Raw genomic sequence first — 27,855 nt, 5'->3', positions numbered from 1 at the left:
CAAAATTACTCAAAACGTACTAAAAAAGTACTAATCTGAAAAAGCCAACTCTTATATTGTACAAACTTTTATTGTGATGCAAAGGCATACCAAGTTTCATGAAGATATCTCATATGGTTCTGGAAATCTTAACCAGACAAGTGGGTAGTGGACTGACTGGCACAATTTGCAACAAAAATAAGGATAACTGTTAATTTACACCATTCTATAGACCAGTTTTTACTGGACACGGTGTCCAGTTAGGATATTTCAAGTGGTTCAGGCGATATTAAGTAAACAAACATGACAGATGGAGCAGTGTTGCACCTAGAGTGCCAGCCTGCTGGTTTCCTGCAGATTTTTGTCCATTGTCCCCCAAATTTTGACCCACTTTTGCATCTGTAACAGTTCAGAGAAAATAATTCTCAAATCCCATTGGTGTATGTCCATTTTGAAAGTAGATATAAACTGAAAAACTTGTTTATAATGAATTCCACGCCTTACATCGCTTGTCAATGTTCAAATCAACACTGATGAATATGAATAGGAGTGGCCTATTTGTGATGCTATCCTTTGAAGAAAATATCGTAATCAGCTGAATGATGTTGCTGTTGTGGGGTTTAACGCCATTTTTCAGCACATGATAGGCTATGCTTGGCTGCCAGTATTAATGGTGGAGGAAGAAACCGGGAAAACCCCGGGAAAAACCACCGACCCACAAGAAGCTACTGGCAAGCTTTCTCACATACCTACATTGGCCGAATCCTAGACTCAAACCACACAGACAGAGGTGAGATGGCAGTGATCCGCAACGGATAGCGCTTTAGACCACTTGGCCACTCTGGGCCCCATCAGCTGAATGAATGTTTCTGTATGTAATTCTTGCCAAGAAGGAATGCGGTAATTCAATAAAACTAATACTCTCCATTATTTGCTGAATCAGATTTGTCTGCATGGCATCAAAATCAAACAAGCAGTCTGTTGGTAAATCATAGCTTAGAGGAATATGTCCGATTCACCAATACTTGCCAGTTACTTGAGCAACCGTGACAAATATTTTACCCTAGCATATTGCCAAACTAGGGCAAATCACATGAAGAAGTTCCCACTGAAGACAGCAGCGACAAACTGTTATATGTACAACTTCTTTCCATGCCCAATAGGGACTTGGAACATATCACCAAATAATTGCTGAAGCTTGACATCTCGTAAGCAGGAGCTTTAAGTTTCTCATTCTAATGCAACAGTCAGCCACAAGTAAGACCTAGTGATTCTCAGGGATGTCCTGGTTGAGTTTCACATTTCTTGTGGCAGCTACAGTTGCCAGATTGGTCTCAGCTTAAAGGGACGAAAACTCAGACTAACACTCTTTCACTTACTTCTACCTTTTCTATTATTACTCTATCACTCATGGGGTTTATCGTTCATATGACACCTGGACTTCTGATATCATGGTCATTCCATTGCGAGATATGAGTAGTCATGTGACTAGCATAGCAAATTCTGAGTTACAGGTCAAATTTCAGTCAAAATGAATTTAGAGTTGAGGTTTATCGGGGCCTCCATTGGAAACCCTTTTTCTTTGCGCCATGAAATTTGCCAAATTAAAAATTTGGAGTCACTTTTCAGCCAATAGGAGCCATTTTATGCCATGATCCAGGGACTTAAATATATATGAAATATGGGCCCTATTTTTAATCTTTATAAACACGACAATAAAACAGTTTTTACATGTTCATATTACATTTCAAAGCACAAGAATAATTAGCATTAAATATTACCATACCATTATATACACGTGAAGTTCAGTGTATAGCAATATGAAAAGCAAGAATGAATAAGAATATTTCTTTATAACTGATAGTTATAGGTTGCTGCATTTGTATGGGAAAATATGAACTAGTTTTTCAAATGGAAATACTGCATGACCTTGGGAGTGCAGTATATCCATCCAAGAAAACAAGTTAATATTTTCCCATACAAATGCAGTAACCTTTTTATTATATGCTCATTTTTTTATTCTACCTAATGCTTAATTATATTAACAAAATACACTACGAGAAACAAAGTAACTGAATGTATGCCGTATTCCAAACTAAATACACCAGCGCAGATTCATCATTACACAATAACAACATTATTACTGCGCACATAACTCCGCCCAGATAAATTTGAACTTAGTCGCACACTCGACATAACTTTCGAAAGAAAGTGGCGTGTCTAGTTAAAATTGAAATTTGGAGTCATATTGTGAATGAATGTGCATTGCAACAACTTTTCCATTTGATCTGGAATGAATAGATTTTGGTATTTTTTTCGATTCTACGAAATTTTGTGATTATGGACTTGGATTTATATGTGACATTTCCACATGAAATACATTGGATTGAAAAAGTGAGGGACAAGTGTGTTGACATCTGCAAATGTGTTTCTGTTTCTGTCATTGAATGTTTGAAATCTTAATGTGGGAAAAATATGAAGTCTTTCAATTGCAATTATCAAAAAGACGCTATGGAATTTAATGCTTATTTCATTTTGAGTGCAGTAAGGAGGATGTAATTACACTTATATTCGAAATTACAGTACAATTTCAAAATGTGTAATCAAGATTGAGAACCAATGACATGCTATGTAATTCAGATTTGCAGAACTAATAAAGTACATTTTGAAGAAATTCAGGATGTAAAACTAAGTATATTTTTTTGCCATTCCTATCACCAGCTAAAGAAGACAGTATATGCCTTGTCACTAGTATGTTATTTGTAAGGACTCTTTCTTGTGTCTGTTGTATAGCTAGCCTAAATCCGAAACATTGTATCAAAAAAGTTAACGCGGAATGTGCCAAAACAGCTAGTATGTGGCAGTCCACAAAACATCTGCTTTACTTCATTCAGAAACAAATTTAAACAACCACAACGTAAAACACCTACTATGTGAGTGTACATGATTTGTTTACAAATCAAAAGTGCTGGTGTCTGCATCCATTGTTTGTTTACAATAGAAAGTAGTTCCTTTATGCACGTGAATGCAATACATGTATTTGCATGCGAGTTAAGTATCGGATAATATTGCATGATTCTGACAATGTAAAGTTAAAGGAGAAAAAAATCAGTATATGATAATGCAAAATACTGCTTAGTCTTTATGAATAATGTCACTGACACTTCACCAATATCAACACTGGGCCAATCAATAGAAATTCTCATTAAATTTTTCAGAGTAGATATACCCATAGAATTTCATAAGTTTGTTTTAATCAGATTCTGGCGACTGAATCCCCTCTCAAAGTCTGCAGTAGAAATAGGGGCAACAAGTAACCTGGTAGCGGCCTCAGATGCAGCTGAATATAAATCTATGTTTTTCAGAGCTTGATTAGCCATATTCTTTGTGCTTCATACAGACTTGTTTTATAATGTAAATTTTTAATTTTTCATTTATATAAGCAACTTGGGCTCATTACAGTCGATGACCGGCATCCTTGTAGCGGCATCCTGTGTTACTCAATAAAGTTCAAACCACAAAAACGTGTTATCTAAGTAAATAATCCCTAAAACATAAAGTAATCCCAAGTGCATCTCACACTCACAGTTTGCAATAAACATTAATTAACAACAAGTGCAAATAACACCAAATCTTTTTGCCAACCTGTTCAACAATAGATTATATCCCTCAGTCATCCCTTATTTGCTACTACAATAATCAGAATTTAACTGCTTCTCAAAACCAACATAACTTGTAGTTAGCTGCAATCATGTTCCAATAATATCTCAGGTGGTGCTCTACAGTTTCATATTTTGCATAGGGTTAGGATTTTAAAGAAAAACAATTTCCCCGGCTTTCCTCACTGGTTATACTGGCTATTTAAAAAAGACCTTGTATATCTTTGGTATAATTCAAAGAACCTTTAATTCCCTTTATTTTGGTGTATGATTGATTGGTGTAATATGGGTTATAGAGTATACAGCTTGGCCTTACTCCAGATGTGCACCTTTCAAAAAAGTGCTAGCTCCACTTGGTCATTTTCACTTCCTGAACTTCAGAGGTAAATTGTATAAAAAAGAGCCAATAACTTTTTTTATGTTTTACATATTTGGTAATTCATTCATTACACTTTCAGAAGCTGGTATTGTCTAGTCTGGCAAAATTCATTTCCCCTATTTTAATAACTGCTATGGATAGTGTACTTTAGACTAATTCAGGCTGATTTTTGTAGCACAAGGGAGCAGTCACTTTAGTTAGCAGTGTGTTTAAATCATGTACAATTTCCAAAGAAATGTCATCCACATTAATGTAGCATAGAGGTATGCCAACATTCTCTCCATTGTGCATGTTTTAAATGCAAACAACTTCACCTTACATACGTCACTCTCTCAAAAGTACATAATAACTGGTGAGCGCTCCCTTATTCATCATCTACCAACAAGATCACCTGACTGCTGCCGATAATGAAAACAGGTTTTAAGTGGCCCCAGTCACTTATATCAATGAAAAATGAAAAATTTAATTTAACATATTTTTTCACCTGCAGCTTTCAAGTCAGTAAAAATGTAGTGCCACTTTCAAAATTCTTTTGAATTTGTCGCCAAATGTGAAGCCTAGCAGAGGCCCTGGTTTATGACTTCTTACCTAGTCTTAGGCTATGGAGAGCAGAGAAAGACAGAAGACTATTTCAAAACTGATTAGATAAGATGATAGTTCTACATGTAATCTTAACCCTTTACCTCATAGAGCATAGTGACAAAGTGCAGCTTGCTATAAATAGAACACCTGTTACCTAGCCGACCACATATGCATAGCCTGCCTGTGAAATGTTAAGCAATGTAGTGTATGTTACGTTTAACAGCAATTTTAACCATTTTACATTTTTGGTACACATCTATTATATGTGGAAAAATTTAAAAGTAAAGTCTGAGATGTTATAGCTGTGTAATTATTTTTCACAGAAGAATTTTTTATGTGCTTTAAAATCTTGAGAGAACTCATTCACCGTAATGTCAGTGAGGCCGCGTGACCAACCATAGCTGCCATTTTTCATACTCGAAATTTACATGTTTTTCATCTGCGTCTACATCACTAAGTCATCTGAATTTGATAATTTATAAAAACTAATTGCTGCCTACATCAATATCAAAGCTTTTACCTAAGTTATTGAATCTTTCATAGTTGTGATTCTAATCGTGAAAACTTCGTAAGTACTGAATGAAATCCTGCCTGTGAACTGTTAAGCAATGCAGTGTATGTTACGTTTAACAGCAATTTTCACCATTTTACATTTTTGGTACATGTCTATTATATGTGGAAAAATTTAAAAGTAAAGTCCGATTGTTATAGCTTGTAATTATTTTTCACAGAAGAATTTTTTATGTGCTTTAAAATCTTGAGAGAACTCGTTCACCGTCATGTCAGTGAGGCTGCGTGACTAACCGTAGCTGCCATTTCCCATACTCAAAATTTACATGTTTTTTGTCTGCGTCTACATCACTAAGTCATCTGAATTTGATAATTTATGAAAACTAATTGCTGCCTACGTCAATATCAGAGATTTTACCTAAGTTATTGAATCTTGCATAGTTGTGATTCTAATCGTGACAACTTCGATGAAGTTCGTAAGTACTGAATGAAATACACGACCGCCATTTTGGAGAGTGGAGATTATGACCCAGTTACTTTAAATAGCAGATATCGACCAGTGCATAAACAGCGACCATGTGATCTGACGCAATTGTCATTCTCAGAAATGAATGTAGTATCTAATAGGGGGGTTTTCCCCGAAGGTGGCGCTACGGAAACCAGCTCAAAATGGCTGATGTTTACAGCAGGCGTCAAAAGGCGCTTCCATGCGAATGGAGTAGAGGCATCAAAAGGCGCTTCCATGCGAATGGACTAGAGATGTCCAAAGATGCTTGCATGAGGTAAAGGGTTATGTAAAGATATGTATGCTACAAAATGTACATGTGTAATTTGAGCTTTTTTATTATAAAATTCAACATCTCTTTTAATAGTTTTCTTGTCCTTTTAAAAATGTGCGTGTCCCCTTATGCCTTGCCCATAGAATGTTAGGTGCAACACTTGATGGAGGGAGAGATAATTATACTCTAGTATACTCCCCCACACTTCATTAGCATGTGTATAGCTTAAGAAAAATGCAAGAGCCATGTATAAAAGTGCTACAATGGAGATCACATTTAGAAAATCTCTGAATGGTGTCTAGAGTCTACCAGCACAAATGAAAAATGATCAATTCAATTTGTGTGTACTGTATGTGTAGCGCAACAGTTACAACTGGCAATCTCCAAGATAAGACATGCAATGTGTTAGAAAAGGTGAAGCTTGATACCTGTTTAAAGTCATGCAGACTATAGTTATCTCCTACACATACATCATATGACACAATATGAACTGCATTGGTGAACACATTCAAGTTGCCCACATGATCTGAGTGCCCGTGGGTACATATTGCATAACTTATTTGTTCAGGTGACAGCTCATTCTTTTTCAACTCTGAAAATACAACAAAAGTCAAATTAAAACCAACTTGTATGCAAGCATTTCAGCCAGTGGATAAAGTAAAATAATTTTTGGTACAAAGGAGGCATTATGAATGAAAAGAGTTTCATATTTAACATAGTTCTCAGGCGTTGTTGTTGCCAAATTACCCTATATGAAAAACAATGCTGACAACATGTAAAAAGGGATTTCTACCTATCACTGATAAAATCCATGGGACCAAAAATGAAGTACAGAGGGCATTAGCAATTCTTGTTTTTTCCTTCACATTTCAGGTGGAAACTGACCATTCTAAAATATCTTGATGCCTTACAATATTCCAGACCTGTCAACCCAGAAGAGTCCGTCCCAGTTAGGTAGTTGTTTTCCGTAAGATTGACCAGTTTTAGTAAAATGCAACAAAAATATCAATAACTGCTATTGTAAAGCTGGAAAACGTAAGTAAAAGTTTGACGCATTGACAATAAACATTATGTTCAACTGAAAAGTTTGTAAAGTATGCTTAGACTTTATTTACCACTAGTACAGTTGCACAAACTCTAGTTCCAAACCCTATGCAGCTCAATGGCTTGTTGCTATCTCTGAACATATAATTCTTGGAAATTCTTTTCCATTTCACATGACAACAGCAATCATATCTCCCACCATGAGACATATTCAAATTGGCATGTGATGTCCAAAAAACATTACTGTGCCCTTTCCAGCTTTTATTCACAAGAATCTGAATACTCCTTCTTCTGTGTTGATTATTAACACTTTTCTAGAAGCTTATTTTCCCTTTCGTCTTAAACATGCATCACTTTCTGTATGCCACTTTATAAAAGTCTATAATCAATTGTTTGATCATGCAGATGCTAATAGGTGCAGTTTAAAGATACTGGGGTACTGCTGTAAAGTTAGTCTGGTTCCCTGACTAATTTTACTAATTCTAAGATGAAACCCAGATCCAAATAAAACAGATGAACCAATTATCTGGATTATTCGGCAATGACCATTTTTCCGTAGTTTTTGCTAGTATGCTGTAAGTCTGTATTTTAAGGATAATTTTCATAAGACTTAGGCAAAATCGTGAGAGGTGGCAGGTCTGATATTCAAATGAGGTTTTACAATAATTTAATGCCTTGCAATATTCTGGATGATGTTTTACAATACTATTCTTCCTGAACTTAAGCTTTTGGACAGAATCCATGAAGATCTGGTGTTTCATTTTTCAGTGAAAATTGCATTGTGTTCACCAGTACTGGAAATTAAACAGAAACAATGTCTGCTTCTGTCAGAAGTTAAGAAGTACCTAATCATATCTGAAAATACATTTAATTACATAGCAAAACATATTTAATCTAATCATGAACTTATAAGTAAAAAATTTTTAAAACCTTTACATCACTTGTAATGATAGATTTGATGGTCTTTTTACTGTGCTGGGACAATTTCAGTAGCATAGAGTACAATGAACTCCCACACCCACCAAAGAAAAGGTGAAAAATTTGTTTTAAGGTAAAACCAGTGAATTTTGTAGCACTTCCAGTATTAAAATAGTTATTACCAAAACTGTATTTTTCTATTCCAGAAAAACTATATGTGCACTGTTTAAAAACAGACATAGTAAATGTCTAATCTTGTTCATTTTGACTAACAGTCTAAACTTGTGCCAGCATTGAACTTCATTCAAATGGTTGATAAATATATAGGGGCACATTGTAGGGGTGTTAGGACTGGTCGGCTTGGTGTCAGGATAATGTTGCTGGGTGCGACATGATGCTACATATCTGCGGCATGATATCACAGTGCTAGACATCATTATAAACTGTCACACTGCAGAGACTGTAGCAATATGACTTAAAAATTGTTAAATCTATGTTAAAAATCTAAATCACACACACACTGTAGGGGTATTATCAAGCTTTTCAAATACATGTAGCTGATTATTAAGTAAAATAGGTACATGCTGGTTAATATTTTGAGAACGATAAAGAGAACTGGTATTCCCTGCAAAAACAAGCTTAGATAATAAAATATTTTTCATTTAAATAATTAATTATTAATCATACAAAAATTATGTTAATTGCCATTACTCTACATTAACCCTAACTATTGAAGAAAAAGAAATTCAAATTAATTTTCTTTATTATAGAAAAATGCTCAACTGTCTTATAATTTCTACTTTACATGATGAATGTTTAGTCAAGATGACAATGTAATTAGCGGTAAGAGCTGAAATGTTTATACATATGATTATGCACTACTACTATTTTAACAAATGGATGAACCCGACTTGAAACTTAGATCCAAGAATTTTTCTTTTGCTCATATTAGTGGAAAGCAAGACACATCAGTCAGGCAGTGTTTACATCATCAATAGCTACATGAAGGTGTTTAGTAATGTTTGTGCAATATTAGATACAACAGTTACAGCAGATTGATAAATATAAGCAAAAATTTGTATATTTACATTCTTATTTTAATTTATTTTTTATATTTCATTAATTTTCATTAAGGTTTAAACATTATGTTTAGAAAAAATGAATAACTGTCTGATAATACATGGAAAAGTCCCATTTTACCCCATGTTGACTCTATAGCTTGCATGATCATTTGATACATACAGTATACGGTCAAATTGGATGATGCAAAATAGCCTTTGCTGTTATTTGCCAAGCTGGATATTACATCGAGTCTGCATCAATAACTTCCACAGATAAGACTTAATATTATATTCCATTTAACTACAGTCTGACAATACCCCAATTTACATTATATGATACTGTATTATGCACCAGTTTCTTGTGATACTTGCATGCTGCACACATCATGCCGAATTGACAGAATTTGAATAATGAGCATATACACAGCATGCCACTGATGTGATACCTGACCAAATCCATGACACTTATAACTGTCACCATGCGACACTTCGCCGGACACAATATGTGTGGCCCTTGTAAAGAGATTTAGATTTCCTAATTTGTCAGTGTTTCCAGATGTGCCAATGACATAGTCAACATCAGCAGGTGTCATGTCCAAGGAAGCAAGCCCTAGCAATACCAATAAAATTCATAACTGATATAATTCTAAAATGGACAGCCTGAAAATTAACCAAAGGAAAACAAAAAACCCTCAAAGAGACTGATACTCTACTGGTTGATAAGAACTTCCAGGAATCCAAGGTAAGTGCTGAGTACTGAACATACTTGTAAAATTACAATATACAAACTTTGCTAACAGAGTAATTTCTCACATGTTCACAAGATACCTGTATTCTCAAAGCCCAATGAAACAAAAATGTGTGCAGTGACTTCCAAAATGACACCACAGTCAATCAGGTCTGGTTTTCCAAATTTGTTCCCTGGAATGTTGGTATGACTGGCATCATTTTCATTAGGACCCTACATATAGTTAAAAATACATATCAGTATGACAATGCCTTTAAGAGGATCACTAATAAAATGATTTTCATTAAGGCCATCATGGTGAAGGTTTGATCAGCACCATTTTAATTTTTATCTCAAAGTGAAATGACCCTGTTTCTATGACTATCTTTTCAGAAGATATGGCTATAACAAGTTTTTCATGATGGCCAAACAACTGTCATTGTCCTGGAGGTTTGATCAGCATCATTTTCATTTATGACAAGCTCAACATTGTAAGATGTCTTTTGGTGAAAATCACATGTCAATACTACTGTCTAAAGATGGCTAACGTGGCCACAATGGAGGTTTCATTGGCACCATCTTCATTTGGAATCAATTAAACATCATAAAATGATCTGTTACTGAAAACCATGACTATCCATTAAGAAGAAACTGAAAAAATAAAATTTTCAAGATGGCTGCCATGATGGATCTTTGCAGTGTATCATTAACTTTTGGGACCAACTCAACATCTCAAGAAATACTTTAATAAAAACCACAGGTTAGTATGGCCATCTGTTCATGAGAAGAAGAAATAAGAATTTAAATAGAGACTGTCACATCTGCACAATTTTCAAAGGCAACTCAAGAAGTCTCTTAGTAATACCCTCTGTAAATATGACCATCCATTCATGTTGGATGTCCAAGATAAACCATTTTCGTTAAGGGCCAACTGCGCTGATAAAGCCCTGCAAGTAGTTTAGGAGGAACAGCAATAACTGATGCAAAATGATAACATACACCACACAACAGCCATCACATGAGCTCTTAGAACCTATAACCATTCTAGCTTAAAATTAAGTCTAGAATATACTGACCGAGTGCTAACTGGTTATTCAACAATGAAATCCCTCATTGTCTGATTATTTCATTAGCTGCACCAGCACCATTAAGAGTTAAAATTCAGGGGTCAACTTAATATAGAACTGCATGAAATCAACTTGCCCATCCAAATCAAATAATATTAATTTCATTAGCATGTTAACCCACAGTATTTTAAAAACATGCTTGACAAAACAATGGAATATACCAGCATCAGAAACTATTGTCAGTTAAAATTTCATGATTTTATAGATTTAAAAAAAATAGAAACTGTAAAATTTAACTGGCCCCATGAATCTACTGTTCCTTCAATCAGTCTGCATAACAAAACTATGCATAGCTCTTGTTCAAAATACATTAGTAGTACAACTGAAGACGCATGACCTTTCTTCCTTTCTTGCATGAAAAACACACTTTGAAATATCAAGGTACAAGTCTACCAACTATATACAACTAAGTCTAATAGCTTTTGCATATATATATATATATATATATATATATATATATATATATATATATATATATATATAATGGGAGGACAAGTGCCACTATTACTTATTAACTCCATTAATATGTCATTTTACATCACAAAAAGTTGAAAATTGTCGGTACATTTAGGTATGAAATATTGTGACTTCTACAGGTTCTGTGTGAGTGCAATTCAGATTTAATCATGACTGAAGGGAAAGGATCAATCTTGTGCACGTGTCCAATCATAAATAACAGTTGAAAAAAACTCTTTTAAGCAAAGAGATGCTAAAGAATTAGGCACATAAAGATGGAATTAATAAATATATAATGAATAGCCTGGATTGTAGCTAAACTCAAAAATTCAGAAACTCCATGCTCCTCACAGCTCATAACCCTTCTGAGTTTATGACTGCCTTAATGCTGTTTAACCATTTGATCATTTCAATTTTTGTTCTTAAACACTGTTGATTAATTAGTTTAGAAAAAAAACAATTTCAGTTGACCCTTTTCTTGTTCTTTTATGACAATACTATCCAGAATAAAGCTAAATGAATGCGACTAAATGCTTATATGCACATCATTATCATGTCATTGGTTGTGTTAATCAGATCATATATTATGTCACTATCCACATGCGTCTTCTCTTGACAATACTACATTATCTGACTGAAATTTCACATTCTTCACAAAAGATAAAAGATTGCAAAAATGCAGTCTCAATTTAGATTGACAAAGCAACTGAAGGGTATGATCTTTTTAAGCTGTTTGTACCATAACTGTCACTGTTTTCATTTTAGTCATATTTTTGGCTAACCTTTATATATGGCATTATTATCAGTATTGCCTTGTGTCTGAATTGCCAGGCTACCACTCTCTGTACCAGGAACTGATGCTGAGGATATGTCATATTATCATCATCACTAATATCAGCTCAGTCATTTCCTTTGGTCACTAAATGCATAGTAACAGCTTCTATATCAGACCAATATCATAATTACATTAATCAATCTAATTAGTCTGAGTGACAAAATCCATTATTCTTTAATTACTTATGATTTTCAGAGGTCTGTCAAACCAGGAGGTAATCTCATTCAATGAGAGCCCTGCCTTGTGATCTGAACATATGAATGGGGAAAACTAACACAATAAGACTGAAATTTTCCAGGAAAAGAAAAAAATACTGACAGGCTCCTATTATTTAGTCTTGTTTGCAAGGTGATTTCTGACTAAGAATGAAATTTTGATAATTTTCTTTCTCACTTGAATTTTCAGGCGATAATGGGAAAATAAACATTGTTTTTGAATTGGGAATGGGGCCTATATCTGACCCCAAAATTTCTATTATAAAATCTCTGATGTGGTACATATAATCTGCAAGATTACTGATCTCACCTTCCAAAATGAGGTCTCTATCCCAAGGATTTCCAGTATCCACTATGATATTCTGTGGACCTTTAACAAGAGTTATGGTTCCACATGCTTTCTGCTGACCTACAACATATCAGGAATCCTGATTTTAAAAGATGCATGTGATATTCTACACATCTGCATAATTATTAATGTTAAACAAATGTACAGTGACATGTTGTACACCTGCACAGCAATATCCTACACACTTGTACATTGACATCTTATATACTTGTGCAGTCATGTATTACACACTTGTACAATGGCATCTTACATACTTGTGCAGTGATAAATTACATACTTGTACAGTGACGCACAGTGACATCTTACATACTTGTACAGTAATATCTTACCCACTTGTACAGTGACTTCTTACAACTGTACTTGTAGAACAAAACAGTTGTATTTTATTGCAAGTTGTTTTTATTGACATAAACAGTCAGCTGAGAACACTTTTCAATAAGGTGATAGATGCAGATTTGAAAAGAACAGTTTTAGGAGACCTTTTAGTATTTAACAGAAATGCACACATTAACCAACTGTGTTAAATAAAATGATGAGATATCACCGAAGAATGAGTAAGCATTATTTATTGAAAGCCGGAAACCTCTTATTTATTATAAAACAGTGAAGTGAGACAAAATGATGTCATTATAATCTAATGACATAATTCTTCTATGTAATAATATAGGAGTGATGACATGAACTTGAGGAGACAAAATTTTTATGCCACTAAAATCTAACTGCTTAGTTCTTTTATTTTAATATAGGAATATCAATACAGCACACTTTAGGAATTACCATTAAATTATTGCAAAGGAAAACAAAATGATAACTAATTGTATATCAGGGCTTTCCATAATTTTCAGAAGTTTTTTTTTAAAAATGCGTGGGAGTGAATGCAATATGTGTTGGGGGAAAATAGTTTAAATCAAGGACGCAACAATGGTGCAGTTTAATGTACTTGTGGACTTTTCCCACGAAATATATTTTTGAAATGAAATAACCAACAATGGATGGAGACATTTGTCAATTTCTGGCAATTAGGGGAACCCCAGGTATACATGAAACCATATGAAATTATCATTAATTTGCAGCATATTGCATAGCAGTCTGTTAATTTGTGTCTTTGCATTTCTGTTGAATAAAGTTTAGAAGAAAAGAAACCATCTTTTACTAAAACACCAATTATCTTTTAAGTAAAAGGAACGTCTACAGTAACAGTAAATATTTGCAAAACCCTATAATGCTATGTTTAATTGGTTAAAATGATGTTAAAACTGAACAATTCAAGCAAGTTTGGAAATATTGTGCAATTTTTGTCATCAAAGTAAAAAGTATATTTCAAATAAATACCTTGCAGTCCAAGTGAAAAACTGACTTCAAATAATTACTTTAGTACTACAAGTGAAAAGTTTATTTCAAATAAATACCTTTTGTAGTCTGAGTGAAAAATTTATTTCAAATAAATAACTTTTGTGGTCCAAGTGAAAAATTTATTTCAAATAAATACCTTTTCTAGTCCAATTGAAAAATTTATTTTCAAATAAATACCTTTTCTAGTCCAATTTAAAAATTTATTTCAAATAAATACCTTTTGCAGTCCAAGTGAACAATTTATTTCAAATAAATACCTTTTGTGGTCCAAGTGAAAAATTTATTTCAAATAAATACCTTTTGTGGTCCAAGTGAACAATTTATTTCAAATAAATACCTTTTGTGGTCCAAGTGAAAAATTTATTTCAAATAAATACCTTTTGTGGTCCAAGTGAAAAATTTATTTCAAATAAATACCTTTTGTAGTCCAAGTGAAAAATTTATTTCAAATAAATACCTTTTCTAGTCCAATTTAAAAATTTATTTTAAATAAATACCTTTTGTGGTCCAAGTGAACAATTTATTTCAAATAAATACCTTTTGTAGTCCAAGTGAAAAATTTATTTCAAATAAATACCTTTTCTAGTCCAATTTAAAAATTTATTTCAAATAAATACCTTTTGCAGTCCAAGTGAACAATTTATTTCAAATAAATACCTTTTGTAGTCCAAGTGAAAAATTTATTTCAGAAATGCTCATACAATAAAGAGTTTTTAGTTTACAATAGTGTTGATGCCAATGGCACAATTTTCATCACCACCCAAGCTGTTGATAAAAAAGCAATTTTCATCCCCTAGAGCAGTGATTCTCAAACTGTGTGCCGCGAGAGATTTGCAGATGTGCCGTGGGAGTTTTTAAAAATATTTAAAATTGCTAGCGTTTTGAAACCTTCAAGGACCATCAGAAAACATCATCACTGCAACATAAAAACTGACATTTGATGAAAAGTTGTCGCTGTGGCAAAGTAAGGTCTCAAAGGGAGTCCTCGACTACTTTCCTACTGTCAACGAATCTCATTCAAACAAGAAAATCATCCCCGAAATTCTGGACACACTGAGAGACCTACAATCGGCACTGCAACATTACTTCCCATCACATGCAAGCAATGAATATGGACGGGTGATCAATCCACTTGGAAACAACGAAACTACAAATCTTACAACCGAAGAAGAACACCTCATTGATTTAAAAAACGATATATTTTTTCAGTCAACATTTCCCGAAAAGAGCCTGGATGAGTTTTGGATCTCAATCAAGAAGTCATATCCTGCAATTAGTTCAAAAGTAATCAAAGTAATTCTGCCATTTGTGTCTTTGTGGTTTTGTGAGTTTGGATTTTCAGCACTGACTGAAATCAAATCGAAAAAAAGAGAGAGACTTCTAAAAATCGACGATGAAATGCGCGCTTGTTCGTCAACTTTGGAGCCTCACTTCAATCTGATTTGCTGTCGAAAGCAGGCACATCCTTCACATTAAGTTTAAAATTAAATATATATGTAAAAATAAATAAGTTCTTCACCACAAAAATTGTTAAATCTTTTCAGGCGTGCCGTGAAAATTTTTAGATCTTTTTGGTGTGCCGCAAGACAAAAATGTTTGAGAAACACTGCCCTAGAGAATCATGTTTTGGTAGAATATTATCAGTGTTGCAGTATTAAGAATGTACAAAACTTAAACCTTACTGGTGCCAGTTTAACCCCTCCCCACATTGGCAAAAACATGGCCATGTGTACCAGTATGTTTTAAGCTACAACTTTATGAGAATTTAATGGTCTTTTTACAAAACAACAACCAACTGAAAAGACTGTTCTAGTCAGCTGCCAAAAATTTTTCCAACATATTGATAGTTCTGATATCGAATGATAGGCTCCGCCCACTTAGTTACTGTTGCTCTGGCACACAAGGTATCATGAAAATGTGTATCCAACATGTATCTATACAGTGAATTCAATAACTATTTTTGATTGGTCCAAAATAATTAATGTGCCCAGTTTGATTGACAGGTTGGAACTAGGCTGTGTGTTAAAACCAACTCTCTCTGATATTTAAAAGCAATAACAAGATGGTTACTATTGTGGCAATATTAACTGCTGGATCAGCACTAATTTATTTCTTTTACAACAAGCACAAGAAAATACATGTTTCATTATCTGTTAGGAGGACTTAAATTCAGATAAAGATATTGTCATTAAATATTTGCCAACATTTTGTAAATAATGGTGTAGACTCGACATGAAGCTTGGGGTTAACATCAAATAAATACAACATATTATGATGCAAATTTAACCGGTGAACAGTCCGTCTTCCATCTTACCTGGGCCTTCTGATATACTATAGCCATCCTTAAGTACTATAACCTCGTACATTCTTGGTTGAACAACAGCAGAGTCCTTTGTTAGGTTAAACAGGGTCTTACTTCATAAAAGGTCCCACTGCAATAAAAATGTCAAAAGCTGATTGGACATTCACACTCCTCTCAGTGGGTTTCCTCTCCTTAGTATGATAATCCCACTGCAATGATGCTGTAAATTTGGTGGTAAAAGGCAAACTGGAGAAAACTCTACTCTGATAACTTTATAACACAATATTTTAATTATATATAGTCATATTGTACTTACATGTCTTTGCTACAGAAACTAAAGATTCTGTATCATGCCAAATAAAAATTCAATGGATTCTTTACTTTCTGTGATAGAAAAAGAACATCCAAAGATGTTACTGAGCAACATAATAAACAAATGATATTATAATGTAACATGACTGAGCTGCCACATTTAGTCTGGTTCCTTTAACACCATTTTTAATGGGATTTGACATATGCATGTAACAACAATAGGAATCAGTCAAGCTTATATTGTACAGTACTAATTTGCAAAATCAATGAATAAAAATGCTTATATGACACATAAAAAGATGAAATCATCATTAGGGCAGCAATACAATCAGCGAAGAGTAAGAGCAGTGAGGAATGTGACTTAGATAGATTCACTAAACACTCGTGCTCCTTGAGTGCAAAATTCTATTTCAAATACAGTGGTTTCTACCATTAGCAAAAGACCACCAATTTACAACAGAACTGTTTCAGAAATAAGCAAAGAACCCCAATTTTTAATTTTTTACATTTCTCAAAAAAGTAGTACATAAGGTCTAGGTTTGGAAGCCAGAAATTAGTTTTTTAAAATATTAAAAATTGAAATAAATTATTATCAGAAAGCAAATTACATGTTTGTTTTTGTATCCATTACTTTTGACATTATAATCAGATACAAATTGCAAGAACAGTGCTGGATTATTTATGTTCTTGCTTATATTTCATTCCCAAAAACTGTTTATCAGAACAATTATTATATTTATTCTCTATTGGACTAAATATCACAATTTTAAAAGAACTGTACCATTCTTTATCCACCGCTTGACTAAATATCACAATTTTAAAAGAACTGTACCATTCTTTATCCACCGCTTGACTAAATATCACAATTTTAAAAGAAATGTACCATTCTTTATCCACCACTTGACTAAATATCACAATTTTAAAAGAACTGTACCATTCTTTATCCACCACTTGACTAAATATCACAATTTTAAAAGAACTGTACCATTCTTCATCCACCACTGAACTAAATATTGCACAATGTCAGTAAGAGGCAATATTCAAATCTAGTCACTTTTGTAGTTTATTTTACATGGCACAAGCCAATTTATCTCTGATTGTAGCTGAGAGTTTTAAAAAAAATGTCTACCTATGTACAAAACACTGCAAACAAAAAAACATTGCACATTTTTCTTGTAAATCCTTATCCTCTAAAAGAAACAATAAAATCAACTGATAATAATTTTAAAAATGCCACCATCACAGCATATTTGTCAAGCCATACAATAAAAACTAGATGCCTACAGTAATTTCAGCACATAACATAGTAAGATGTGCACTTTTCTTCTATAAATTCAGAAGAAAACTGATTAGCCAGTTGGATTTAATTTGGATTTCCATTAAAGTTTATTCATAACTTTTATTATTAGGACTTGTGTCTGTAATTCGAGGATTATTTTCAGATTTAATTTGCAATACCATACGTTTTGTTTTTATTTTTTTTATTTTCACTTTGTATTCTAAGGCATTTCCATTTCCAAATATCAATGACTGCATTGGAAATGCAAAGTAAGTCCCCAAATCTGACTTTCTGAAAGGATTCTGGTAAATTCCATTAACAGAATGGGCAAAGGGAAATTGCAGCATTGACTCCAAATGGAATTTATCAATATAAAGTGATACCTTTTGGGATGAAAGGTTCACTGTACTTTTCAATGTTTAATGAACATGATTACATCTGGTCTAGGTAATTGTGATGCTTACATCGTTGACGTCAGAATCTACAATGACACATAGAAAGATCAGTTAGAGACAATTTGGAAATTCTTTGACAGACTCAATGATGCAAATTTGACAATTAATTTATCCAAAAGTGAGTTCTGCCATGCTTTGTTATCTTTCTAGGACATATCGTGGGACATGGACAAGTTAAACCTATCGATGCTAAGGCCAAGGCTATCTCTGAATTCCCTGTGCCTACCAGTAAAATGCAACTGATGCGATTTTGGGATATGGCTGGATACTATTGGAAATTTTGTTCCAATTTTTTAAATAATTGCTGAATCCCTGACAATTTATTGAGCAAGAAAACCAAGTTTCATTGGTCTAAAAAATGTCAGGAGGTTTTTGATAAGTTAAAGGCCATACCTAAGAGTGCATCTGTTCTTTCAGCTCCAAATTTAAATCATTTAAAATGTCTGTTGATGCAAGTGATGATAGGGTTGGTGCAGTAATGATTCAAGAAGCCAAAAAGGGTGTGATCATCGAATGTGTTATTTTTCTAAGAAATTAAATAAGCACCAGAGAAATTATTCCAACACTGAGAAGAAATATTTGGCTTTGATACTGGCTTTGCAAAACTCTGAAGTCTACCTTAGTTCAGCCCCTTCATCGATTATTGTTTAGTGATCACAACCCTCTTACTTTCACTGGCAAGATGAAAAACAAAAATCGATGAAAAACAAAAATCAGAGATTATTAAGGTATAGAGTTTGAAGCTGCAGGAATACTATATTGACATCAGGCACATTAAATGCCATTTTTCAGCAAAAGATAGGTTATACATGGAAAACCCATGAAAGAACCACCAACCCATGAGAATCTACCGGCAAGCTTTCTCAAAATATATATATAAAATTTAGTCACACTCAGATGGACCGACAAGAGCTACAAGTCAGTGGTACAAAGAATGTGGAAATTAAACTTGATGGCAACCAACTGTTCTTCTAATCAGCAAAGTTAACATTTTCTGGAGGGGACTGCAACTTTTGCTGGTGGGACTCCTAATTTTACCCAAAAAAAAGTCCTGGACTCCTAGTTTTAAAATCCTAGTGAGACCTCTGTACAGTGTGTGAGAATATTTGCATAAAAACTCTGAATTATGTCTTTTATAAAGGTCACCCATGCCAGCAAGAACAGTAACTCTTCCAGGCATGTGTATACATAACAAATGTGATCAATTTAAAAAATATGACATAAACTAAGTTCAAAAGCACATTAAAACTTCATTTTATGAAATAGCAGACACTGATAGCAAGGAATCAGATTATACAAACATACTGTCAGTCATTAAACTGCATATATTACATAACTTTAGCACAACTTTTGATGTATGATGTATTTTCGAGGTTATACTTGGACTTGATGAATGACAGGTGATACTGATGCTATATAGTGATTTATTATTATAAGTTTGTGATTTTGACCACCTTGATATTGTAATTTTCAGATCATCTGCTCCATGTACAATTCTTATATAGAAACATTAATATTCAAATAACAATTTACATGGTTTATATAGGTGACAGAGGGAACAATTAAATTATTTTGAATAATTTTGAAGAAAAGAAAACCAATTCATACCATTCCTTGTGAATATCAGTCTGAACAAATATTGTCATTATAAAGAACAGAAAATCAATCTGTATCATTTCTCTATTTTAAAAAAAAAAAACACAATCATAAATATTTCTTGACAAAAATTCTGTGGCAGTTCCTTCTCTCTCATTTCACACTTTAACATTAAGCCATAAGCTGTATAATATTGCTCAAAATGGGTCAGAATTAGTATGAAAATATCTAAAATCTGGGATATCCAAAATTTAATGTTTCAACATCCACAATTTACACCAAAGAAATGGAGATTTACTGTAATAAAAATGTACCTAAGAACCTGTACAATATGATAAACTGAATGAGGAATTTCTATCTTATCATTACTAAATTATAAAATCCCAACTGTGGTTTACTAAATTGTGATGTTATTTCAAATCTGTGTCTGTGTGTGTGTGTGTGTGTGTGTGTGTGTATATATATATATATCTAAACTGGGATTAAAAAAACAACATAAAACGCTGAAAATTCTGTGCAACTAGTTTCGCATTTTAATCTTAAAAGAAATGGATGATGTCTTTTATTTTAAAATAAGCATTACATCTTGTAATGTCATAAATGATATGCATCATCATAACAATTATATATATATAATAACAATTACATCATTATGTAATGTCATAAATGATATGCATCATCATAACAATTTTATATATATATAATAACAATTACATCAATACATAATGTCATAAATGATATGAATCATCATAACAATTATATATATATAATAACAATTACATCATTATGTAATGTCATAAATGATATGCATCATCATAACAATTATATATGATAGGATCTAAAAGAAAACGAGTCTCTATAGAAACCTGAATTAGTAAAATAATAAAATAAAATAGAGACAAACAGTCATACATATAATTTTATTGTTATAAAAGATATACAAAAATGTAAACCTGTAAAAAATGTAGCATGCAATATGTTGGACAAGCACTTCAACAAGTTTCTAACAGAATGAATAATCATCGCTTTCATATAACAATTATAGAGATACTCAGTTTTCCTCTAACATTTCAACACACTTTAACACCAATAATCACTCTCTACTCAATTTTTCTTTCATGCCAATATATATTGTGCGTGGTGACATGAATTGACTCATAAAAGAAACATATTGGATTCGTTAAGTTAGATACTTTGTATCCTAATGGCCTTAATGCCAATGCACTATATAAAAGTGAATAATTCTTTTTTTTTAAACTGATATATTGTATATCCTTTATAACAATATAATTCTATGTACAACTGTTTGTCTATTTTATGTTATTATTTTACTGTGTATATATATATATACATATATATATATATATATATATATATATATATATATATATATATATATATATATATATATATATACACACACACACATACATACCAGTATACGTACACTGAGGTCTCGCTAGGATTTTAAAACTAGGATTCCAGGACTCCCATTTTGGTAAAAATAGGAGTCCCACCATCAAAAGTTGCAATCCCTTCATTCCTACAGAATCAACACAGACATGAATGCATCTATTTTTAGATGGAGAGGTTTTTGTTATGTAATCACTCACTTTAATATAGTTTCATTACAACAGTACATTGACAGGATTGCAAATTTATGGTTTATTTATTTGTCTACATACTTGATGTAATTTTAGGCAATGGTTAAATAGTATCTGATTTGCTGTTTTTCCCCTGTATTTTCACAAATACGTGTTAAGTCAGAAAACAGCTTAGACCTTAAAGTGCATCTTGCGAATTCCACAACATAGCATTGTCCCATAAGTTTCTGACCTACATAATTTGCATTTTAAAGTTAAATCTTTAATAAAATAATACCTACGCTTTACTTTCAATGATTTGCATATTTTTCTGAATATATTTGCCCGATGATTTATGAAAACAGACAATCTAATATACTGGTATAGCCCAGACTTAGCAAAGTCTGCCATTATTTCCCGTTAGGCCTACTGGTTCACTTACAGTTTCAAACTAATTTTATGACAAAATAGTGTACAAGAGGCAGTTAATATATATCCAGATCACCGATTCTGATCTTAAAACACATGTTTGTATGTTTTATCATCAAAGGATATCATGCAGAAAATTGATAGTTGCTACCTTACTCGGAAAAGGGTTAATGGTCGATCAGCTATCAGAACATAATGCTTGTGAATGGGCAAGAGTTTGTCAATGTAATTGATTTCAAAACTAGGCTTAGCTACTGATGTCTTGATGAATACATTTCACTACAACACTAGAACTATCCGGGCTAAGGCAAGGGGCATTTTTAGAAAAAGTATGGTCAGTCAATGTACCTCTTAAATAGCTCTTGGTCATCCATCAGAGTGAGACTGAATTTTGTCAATCCAAGTAAGGACTTATTCCAAACACTAAGCTAAGCATCACACACTTTCTTACACTTAGCTACTGTCCCATCCGAACTATCAATTCTAGCAGCTTTAGCACTCTTCTGAACCTTGTTACAATCTTTTTAAGTTTGCCGTTTAACCCCAAAATACTTATCCAAATTCATGAATGGCATTTTGTCCAAGTCTCAACATGTCTTGATTCTGAGGTCACATGCACTACTTATTCTGATACATTTGGAAATAAACACAATAACGAAAGCTAAAGTTGCTTATTTTATGTACTTTTTATAAATGACCACAGGTACATCTCTGGACCTTTCTGCCTCAGACTAGGTCAAGAAAGCTGATGTTGGATTGAACTATAATTAGTTCGGGGGGAATCAAGGTAAAGGTACGTGATCAAGAATTCATGCACATTTTCATTCATCTCCTTTATGAATGAGATAGAAGAATAACATACATTATTTTATGTTTAATTTATGAATGAGATAGAGGAGTAACATAAAAAAAATTGTATGTTTTATTTTTTACTTGTACATATGACATTTCATCAAAATTATAATTTAGCATAATGCAAAATTTAACTAAAATAAATATGACATGACAGCTGCTTACTACTTTCTTTTATGTGCAAGAAGGAAGACATTTTTATGGGATAAATAAGTATTATATACAAACCAAAATATAAGATACAATATAACAATAAGATATCTACGAAGTTCCTTAATTACTTCCAATTTATTAGACTTGTGTGCCATATTTTTACTGCCGGTGTTTTCCCAAGCTTTGTTTATGAATGACAATTTTTATATTTGTAGTAGAATGGATTCCCAACAGCAGGCGTGTTCCCTATTACATCATAGTGTGCAACAGAAACCAGATTAAACAAGATCACCTTGCTTAGTGAATGCGTCTAAAAATGTTGATGCATGTTATCAATTAAAATGTTGTTAAGCAATTCAAGGAATTTGTACAATAATCTTCAACAGAAATTTTATGGACAAGGTGCGAAATAAAGTTAATTAACGCCATATAGAGGTATGTGTCATCGGATTCTCCAAAATGACACCTATAGCTGCAAAAAGTGACTCAGAGTGCGTACATATGTGAGCTTAGTACTAATATTAGTACCCTTACTTGTACCTCGTGGACAGGGTACTAACATGAGCATATACGTGTTAATGGAGCAAGCCGGGTGTGATTCACACCCGGAGCTCTTTTAGCCTAATAATAACACTTTAAACATATTCCTTGCATATAATCCAATAAATTGAGTAGTCCTCTTATTTAATACCTGAAGTATCGAAAATCATTGTAGAAATAGTTGTAAAATCTCGTCTACCTTTTTTAGCTGATATTTTTGTTTAGATCGTCTGCCATATTATTTCAAATAATGATTACTTCCGTTCTCAGCCTCATTTGTTTGTGTGCCATAAATGGACATTGACGCCTTATTTGGAATAGTAAACAAATCGTAGCAACAATTTGGCGCCATTTGGGTCAGAAATTCTGCACATTAAAAGTAAATACGGTTTATCGGCAACTTTGAAATTCCACCAAGAAGCGATTATTCGCACTTGATTGATAATAATATAGCGTAGAATATCCAAAATATTGTTTGGCAAGCCTTACGTAGAAAAAGGGTCACAGCGAAAGTCTCGTGTTATCTGTCATGGCAGACAGGATAAGGTTAGAGTAACCATGCCAATTTATTTTATCGTGTAAGGGCTTAATAAATTCAAAATAAGCCAAACTTCTTTCACAGCATGATTATACTTATGTAGTTGATTTATACACTGTTTGTTTTTCTGACTTTAGTGATGATTTTTTTTGCTCCATTACATGATATGGGATTAGTTCGTAGTCTCAACCACAACAAATCAAGTTGAGGCTACGACATCATAGCTAATGTGAGCAGTACTAGAATTATACAGAAAACATTAAATTTGTATTTATTCCAATTTTCTGAAAGTTTTTATTTTTCTAAATTTCTAAAAAAATCATCCACTGTTGCTAATTAAAACCTTTATGCCAGTATTAGTCCTACAATCTAAAATATATCACGTTATTTATGTTTTTAGTGCTGCAAAACAAAAATATCGGGTGATGCGTCTTACGTTGTAAGACTATGCCAGTACACGCATACTACGATTTAGCTCAATATGAATGCGTTTCGCTACTGCACCGATTGTTTGTACATTTTAGTGCCTTCTTGTATGTGCTAGTGCCTTTTTAGGGCCAACTTATCTCAGTGCCTCTTAGCACTGTTTAGTAGGACAGTCAAAATCCATCCACGCCACCCACTCTCAACAAATTAAATATTTATCGGTGGCTACTTATGGCCCAAATCCTTGTGCCTATTATGTGCGAAAATGCAAACAGAGATATTAATAATAATATACTATCAGAAAGAACCACTTTGTATTTATACCACCAATTTGCCAAAATTAAGTCAGTCGCGAAAGTACCTTTTTTCTTCTGTTTCTAGGAGCGTCTACTGTACACTGATTGTTCGTGATTAAAAGGACGCATAAAAACAGGGGTCCTACTAAATACACACAAAGCCAGTCAAAGCCCGACAAAACCTCACAAAGCCCGACAAAGCCTCTCAAAGCCCCACAAAGTAATGCAAAGTCAAATAAAAAAATGTGCATTTATATTGTTAATTATATTGATGAATAAACTGAACAAGCCGAAAGGCTAGTTTTCAACATATTTATGCAGAATTAAATGACCGAAAATTGGGGGACAGAGTACAAATTCGAAATTGAATAGTGACAACGTAATAACAAGTCTAACAAAATCATATGTAAACTGTTTATTACTTTATAAATTGTTCATTGAACTTATCGAAAGAAAGTGCAATTTTTTTTCTCAATATATACTAATCACACAAAGCCAGACAAAGTCATACAAAGCCTAACAAATCCTCACAAAGCCTCACAAAGCCTGGCAGTGTCATAATAAAAGTCATATTAGACAAGTGTATTTATATTGTAAATTATATTGACAAATAAATTAACCAAAATGAAGGATTAGTTTTCAACATAATTATGCCAATACAATTTGGTGACAATGTTCGAATTAGAATAATAAGAAAATCGTATGTAAAATGTTTTTTATTTGATACATTGTTCATTTGAAAGATTATCCAAAGAACATGCAAATTTCAAAATGTCCCAATTATACAACGCCTTACAAAGTCATAGAAAGCTAGACAAAGCTTCATGAATCCTGACAGAGTCGTGCGAAGTCATATTAGAAAAATGTATATTATAAATTAATTTGACGAATAATTTAACCAAACTGAAGGACTAGTTTTCAACATAATTATCAAAAATGATAAAGTACTGATGAAGTCTGAAGAAAAAAAATTGAAATGTTTGGTATTTTATAAACAGGTCATTTGACTGATTATCGAAACATCGGTTGACAAACTCAACAAACCTTTCGATGTTTCATAAGAAAGGCATACACAGTCTTAAAAAGTCATACAAAGTTATGATAAAACTGTGTACTATTGTTGTATAGTGTTTTTTCGGCATAAATTACAAAGAAAAATGCTGGATTTACTACGCACACCATAATGAATAACTGGTAATTGGGAGACAAATTCCAAATTCACTCCATCTAAAAAAAGGCACACAGTCTGACAAAGTCTTAATTGGAATGTTTATTATTTTAAAATGTCTGTATATGTTATACTATCGACTTAAATGATTATTTTTCACACAGGCACACACTGTCATAAAATGGCATAATAAAAATGTGTTGATTGAGTTAAAGGTAGCACGGTCCTACTCACCTACTTGTGATTGTAACAGGCGTTGACGTGTGTTAATGGAATACAGTAGCACTTCACGACCATATGCCATAAATTTTATATCAACAAAGCACGGTCCTACTCACCTACTTGTGATTGTAACAGGCGTTGACGTGTGTTAATGGAATACAGTAGCACTTCACGAATATATGCCATAAATTTTATATCAACAGTAAATAATTTCCATTAGTGTAAGTTTAAAAACGTTTCTATACTTGTACTGAGTTAAATAGATAACAACAAAAATAATGACCATAGACAAAGCAAACATTTCCTAATTCTGTTATATTTAAAAAAATTATCTTGAGAAAAAGAAAAGAAAATATTTCATCTAAAAGGACGATCCCCCCCGAGAGAGAAAAATAAATTGGGCTGGATTAAAAACATTGAAATTGCACCAGGTAACCGACAAGATATCATTCGTCATAACGGTATGTGTACACTTCCCTTGGGACCTATCTAAAGTGTTTATATAATCAATGATACAGAATTGCAATGTCAGTCGACATAGTAAGATAAACGCCATGGTTACGGGGCACTCATATGTAGTGTATTTAAGGCTTTGTTTCTGTTGTTGCTATATCTTAAACCTATTATATGGTTATAAAAATCGATTATTATTAATTAAATTTTAAAATATACAAAGATGTTTCTCTCTCTCTCTCTGTGTTGAACAAAAATATCAAGATAAATGCGAAAATCCACGAAAAGACGACGACAGAGGAATTTCGCATGTGAAATACTACAATGTCTCTGGACCTATGAAGGAAGATGGTAAATGTTAAGTCAAACCGGCCAGAGAGAGAGAGCGAGAGATGGAGAGAGAATTTGTATGGTTGGTAGTAATGTTAATTAAGGCAGAATAATGACTTAGATCAACTTTAAATATATTAAATTATTTTAATTACCTATTGTAGGTTCGTTATTTCGCTTAGATTCTATTCCACGCTAACATCCATGGTCCTGCACGTCAATGTATTGATGAGCGATCATTATTCAAGAATCTTTGTTTGTAGTGCCCTACTTTCTTCATAAAAATCATCTTTCATGTATAAATCGTAAGTGTGACTTATATTGATTTAATCAATGTGAATATAAATAGAAACTCAAAATATATAAACAATCAACTTATCAATATGCAGAGGTGATTGTGAATTGGCACAAAAGGACATTACATTTTGTAGTGGACACACTCGGTTAGGATGTGAGTTCGAGGACTCGGTCAATACACAGTTGCCCGTAGTCAGTCTAAACTCCGTTCCAAAGTCATATATGTGTATTTGTATCTGATATAAATAAAATATATGCATAGTATGTACGCTGTATCCATAACGTACCACTCATTATGCAAGCCTTGTTTCCTTTTAATGAAAAAATTATACATTTCGTGGTATATCATTCATACAGTGTACATAATATACATAAATTATGCTAATACACCCTTATTCTGGTCATAAATATGTGTCTTTAAATTGTGAGTGTGAAAAAGGTCTGGTAAAGTGTACGCCATTTGTCGGATGAGAAGTCCGTGAGAGAGTGGAATATATATTAGAAAACTGAATTTTCGTTCGATAATCAATCGAAAGAACAATTTATTAAATAATAACAAACATTCCCAACATGACTGTGTCTTACTTTATCAATACTTTATGATTGTTTGAAATTCGAACTTTGTCGCCCAATTTTCGGTCATTTAAATCT

At 33.0% G+C, this 27,855-nt stretch overlaps 1 protein-coding gene across 3 annotated transcripts in view; it reads right to left on the bottom strand.

The window, feature by feature from the left end:
• Window positions 1-24,846, bottom strand: part of LOC149798936 (metallo-beta-lactamase domain-containing protein 1-like) — a 52,627-nt gene extending 27,781 nt beyond the window's left edge. The window contains exons 1-5 of one of the 3 annotated variants that reach the window (XM_089957848.1): window positions 24,763-24,822; window positions 18,250-18,347; window positions 16,288-16,405; window positions 12,582-12,680; window positions 9,358-9,521 (exon numbers count right to left, since the gene is read on the bottom strand). In XM_089957848.1, coding sequence (XP_089813974.1) covers window positions 9,358-9,521; window positions 12,582-12,680; window positions 16,288-16,339 — 315 coding nt within the window. In that variant the 5' untranslated portion in view covers window positions 16,340-16,405; window positions 18,250-18,347; window positions 24,763-24,822. Of the gene's footprint in view, window positions 1-6,316; window positions 6,481-9,357; window positions 9,522-12,581; window positions 12,681-16,287; window positions 16,406-18,249; window positions 18,348-24,762 lie in introns of all 3 variants that reach the window. The other 2 variants (XM_089957849.1, XM_089957850.1) reach the window with 2 other exon arrangements.
• Between the last annotated feature and the right edge of the window lie 3,009 nt (window positions 24,847-27,855).

This window comes from Sinohyriopsis cumingii, chromosome 5, assembly GCF_028554795.1.
Source record: "Sinohyriopsis cumingii isolate HCF-2022 chromosome 5, ASM2855479v2, whole genome shotgun sequence".
Lineage (NCBI taxonomy): Eukaryota > Metazoa > Mollusca > Bivalvia > Unionida > Unionidae > Sinohyriopsis > Sinohyriopsis cumingii.
This window is presented reverse-complemented; position numbering and strand designations above follow the sequence as displayed.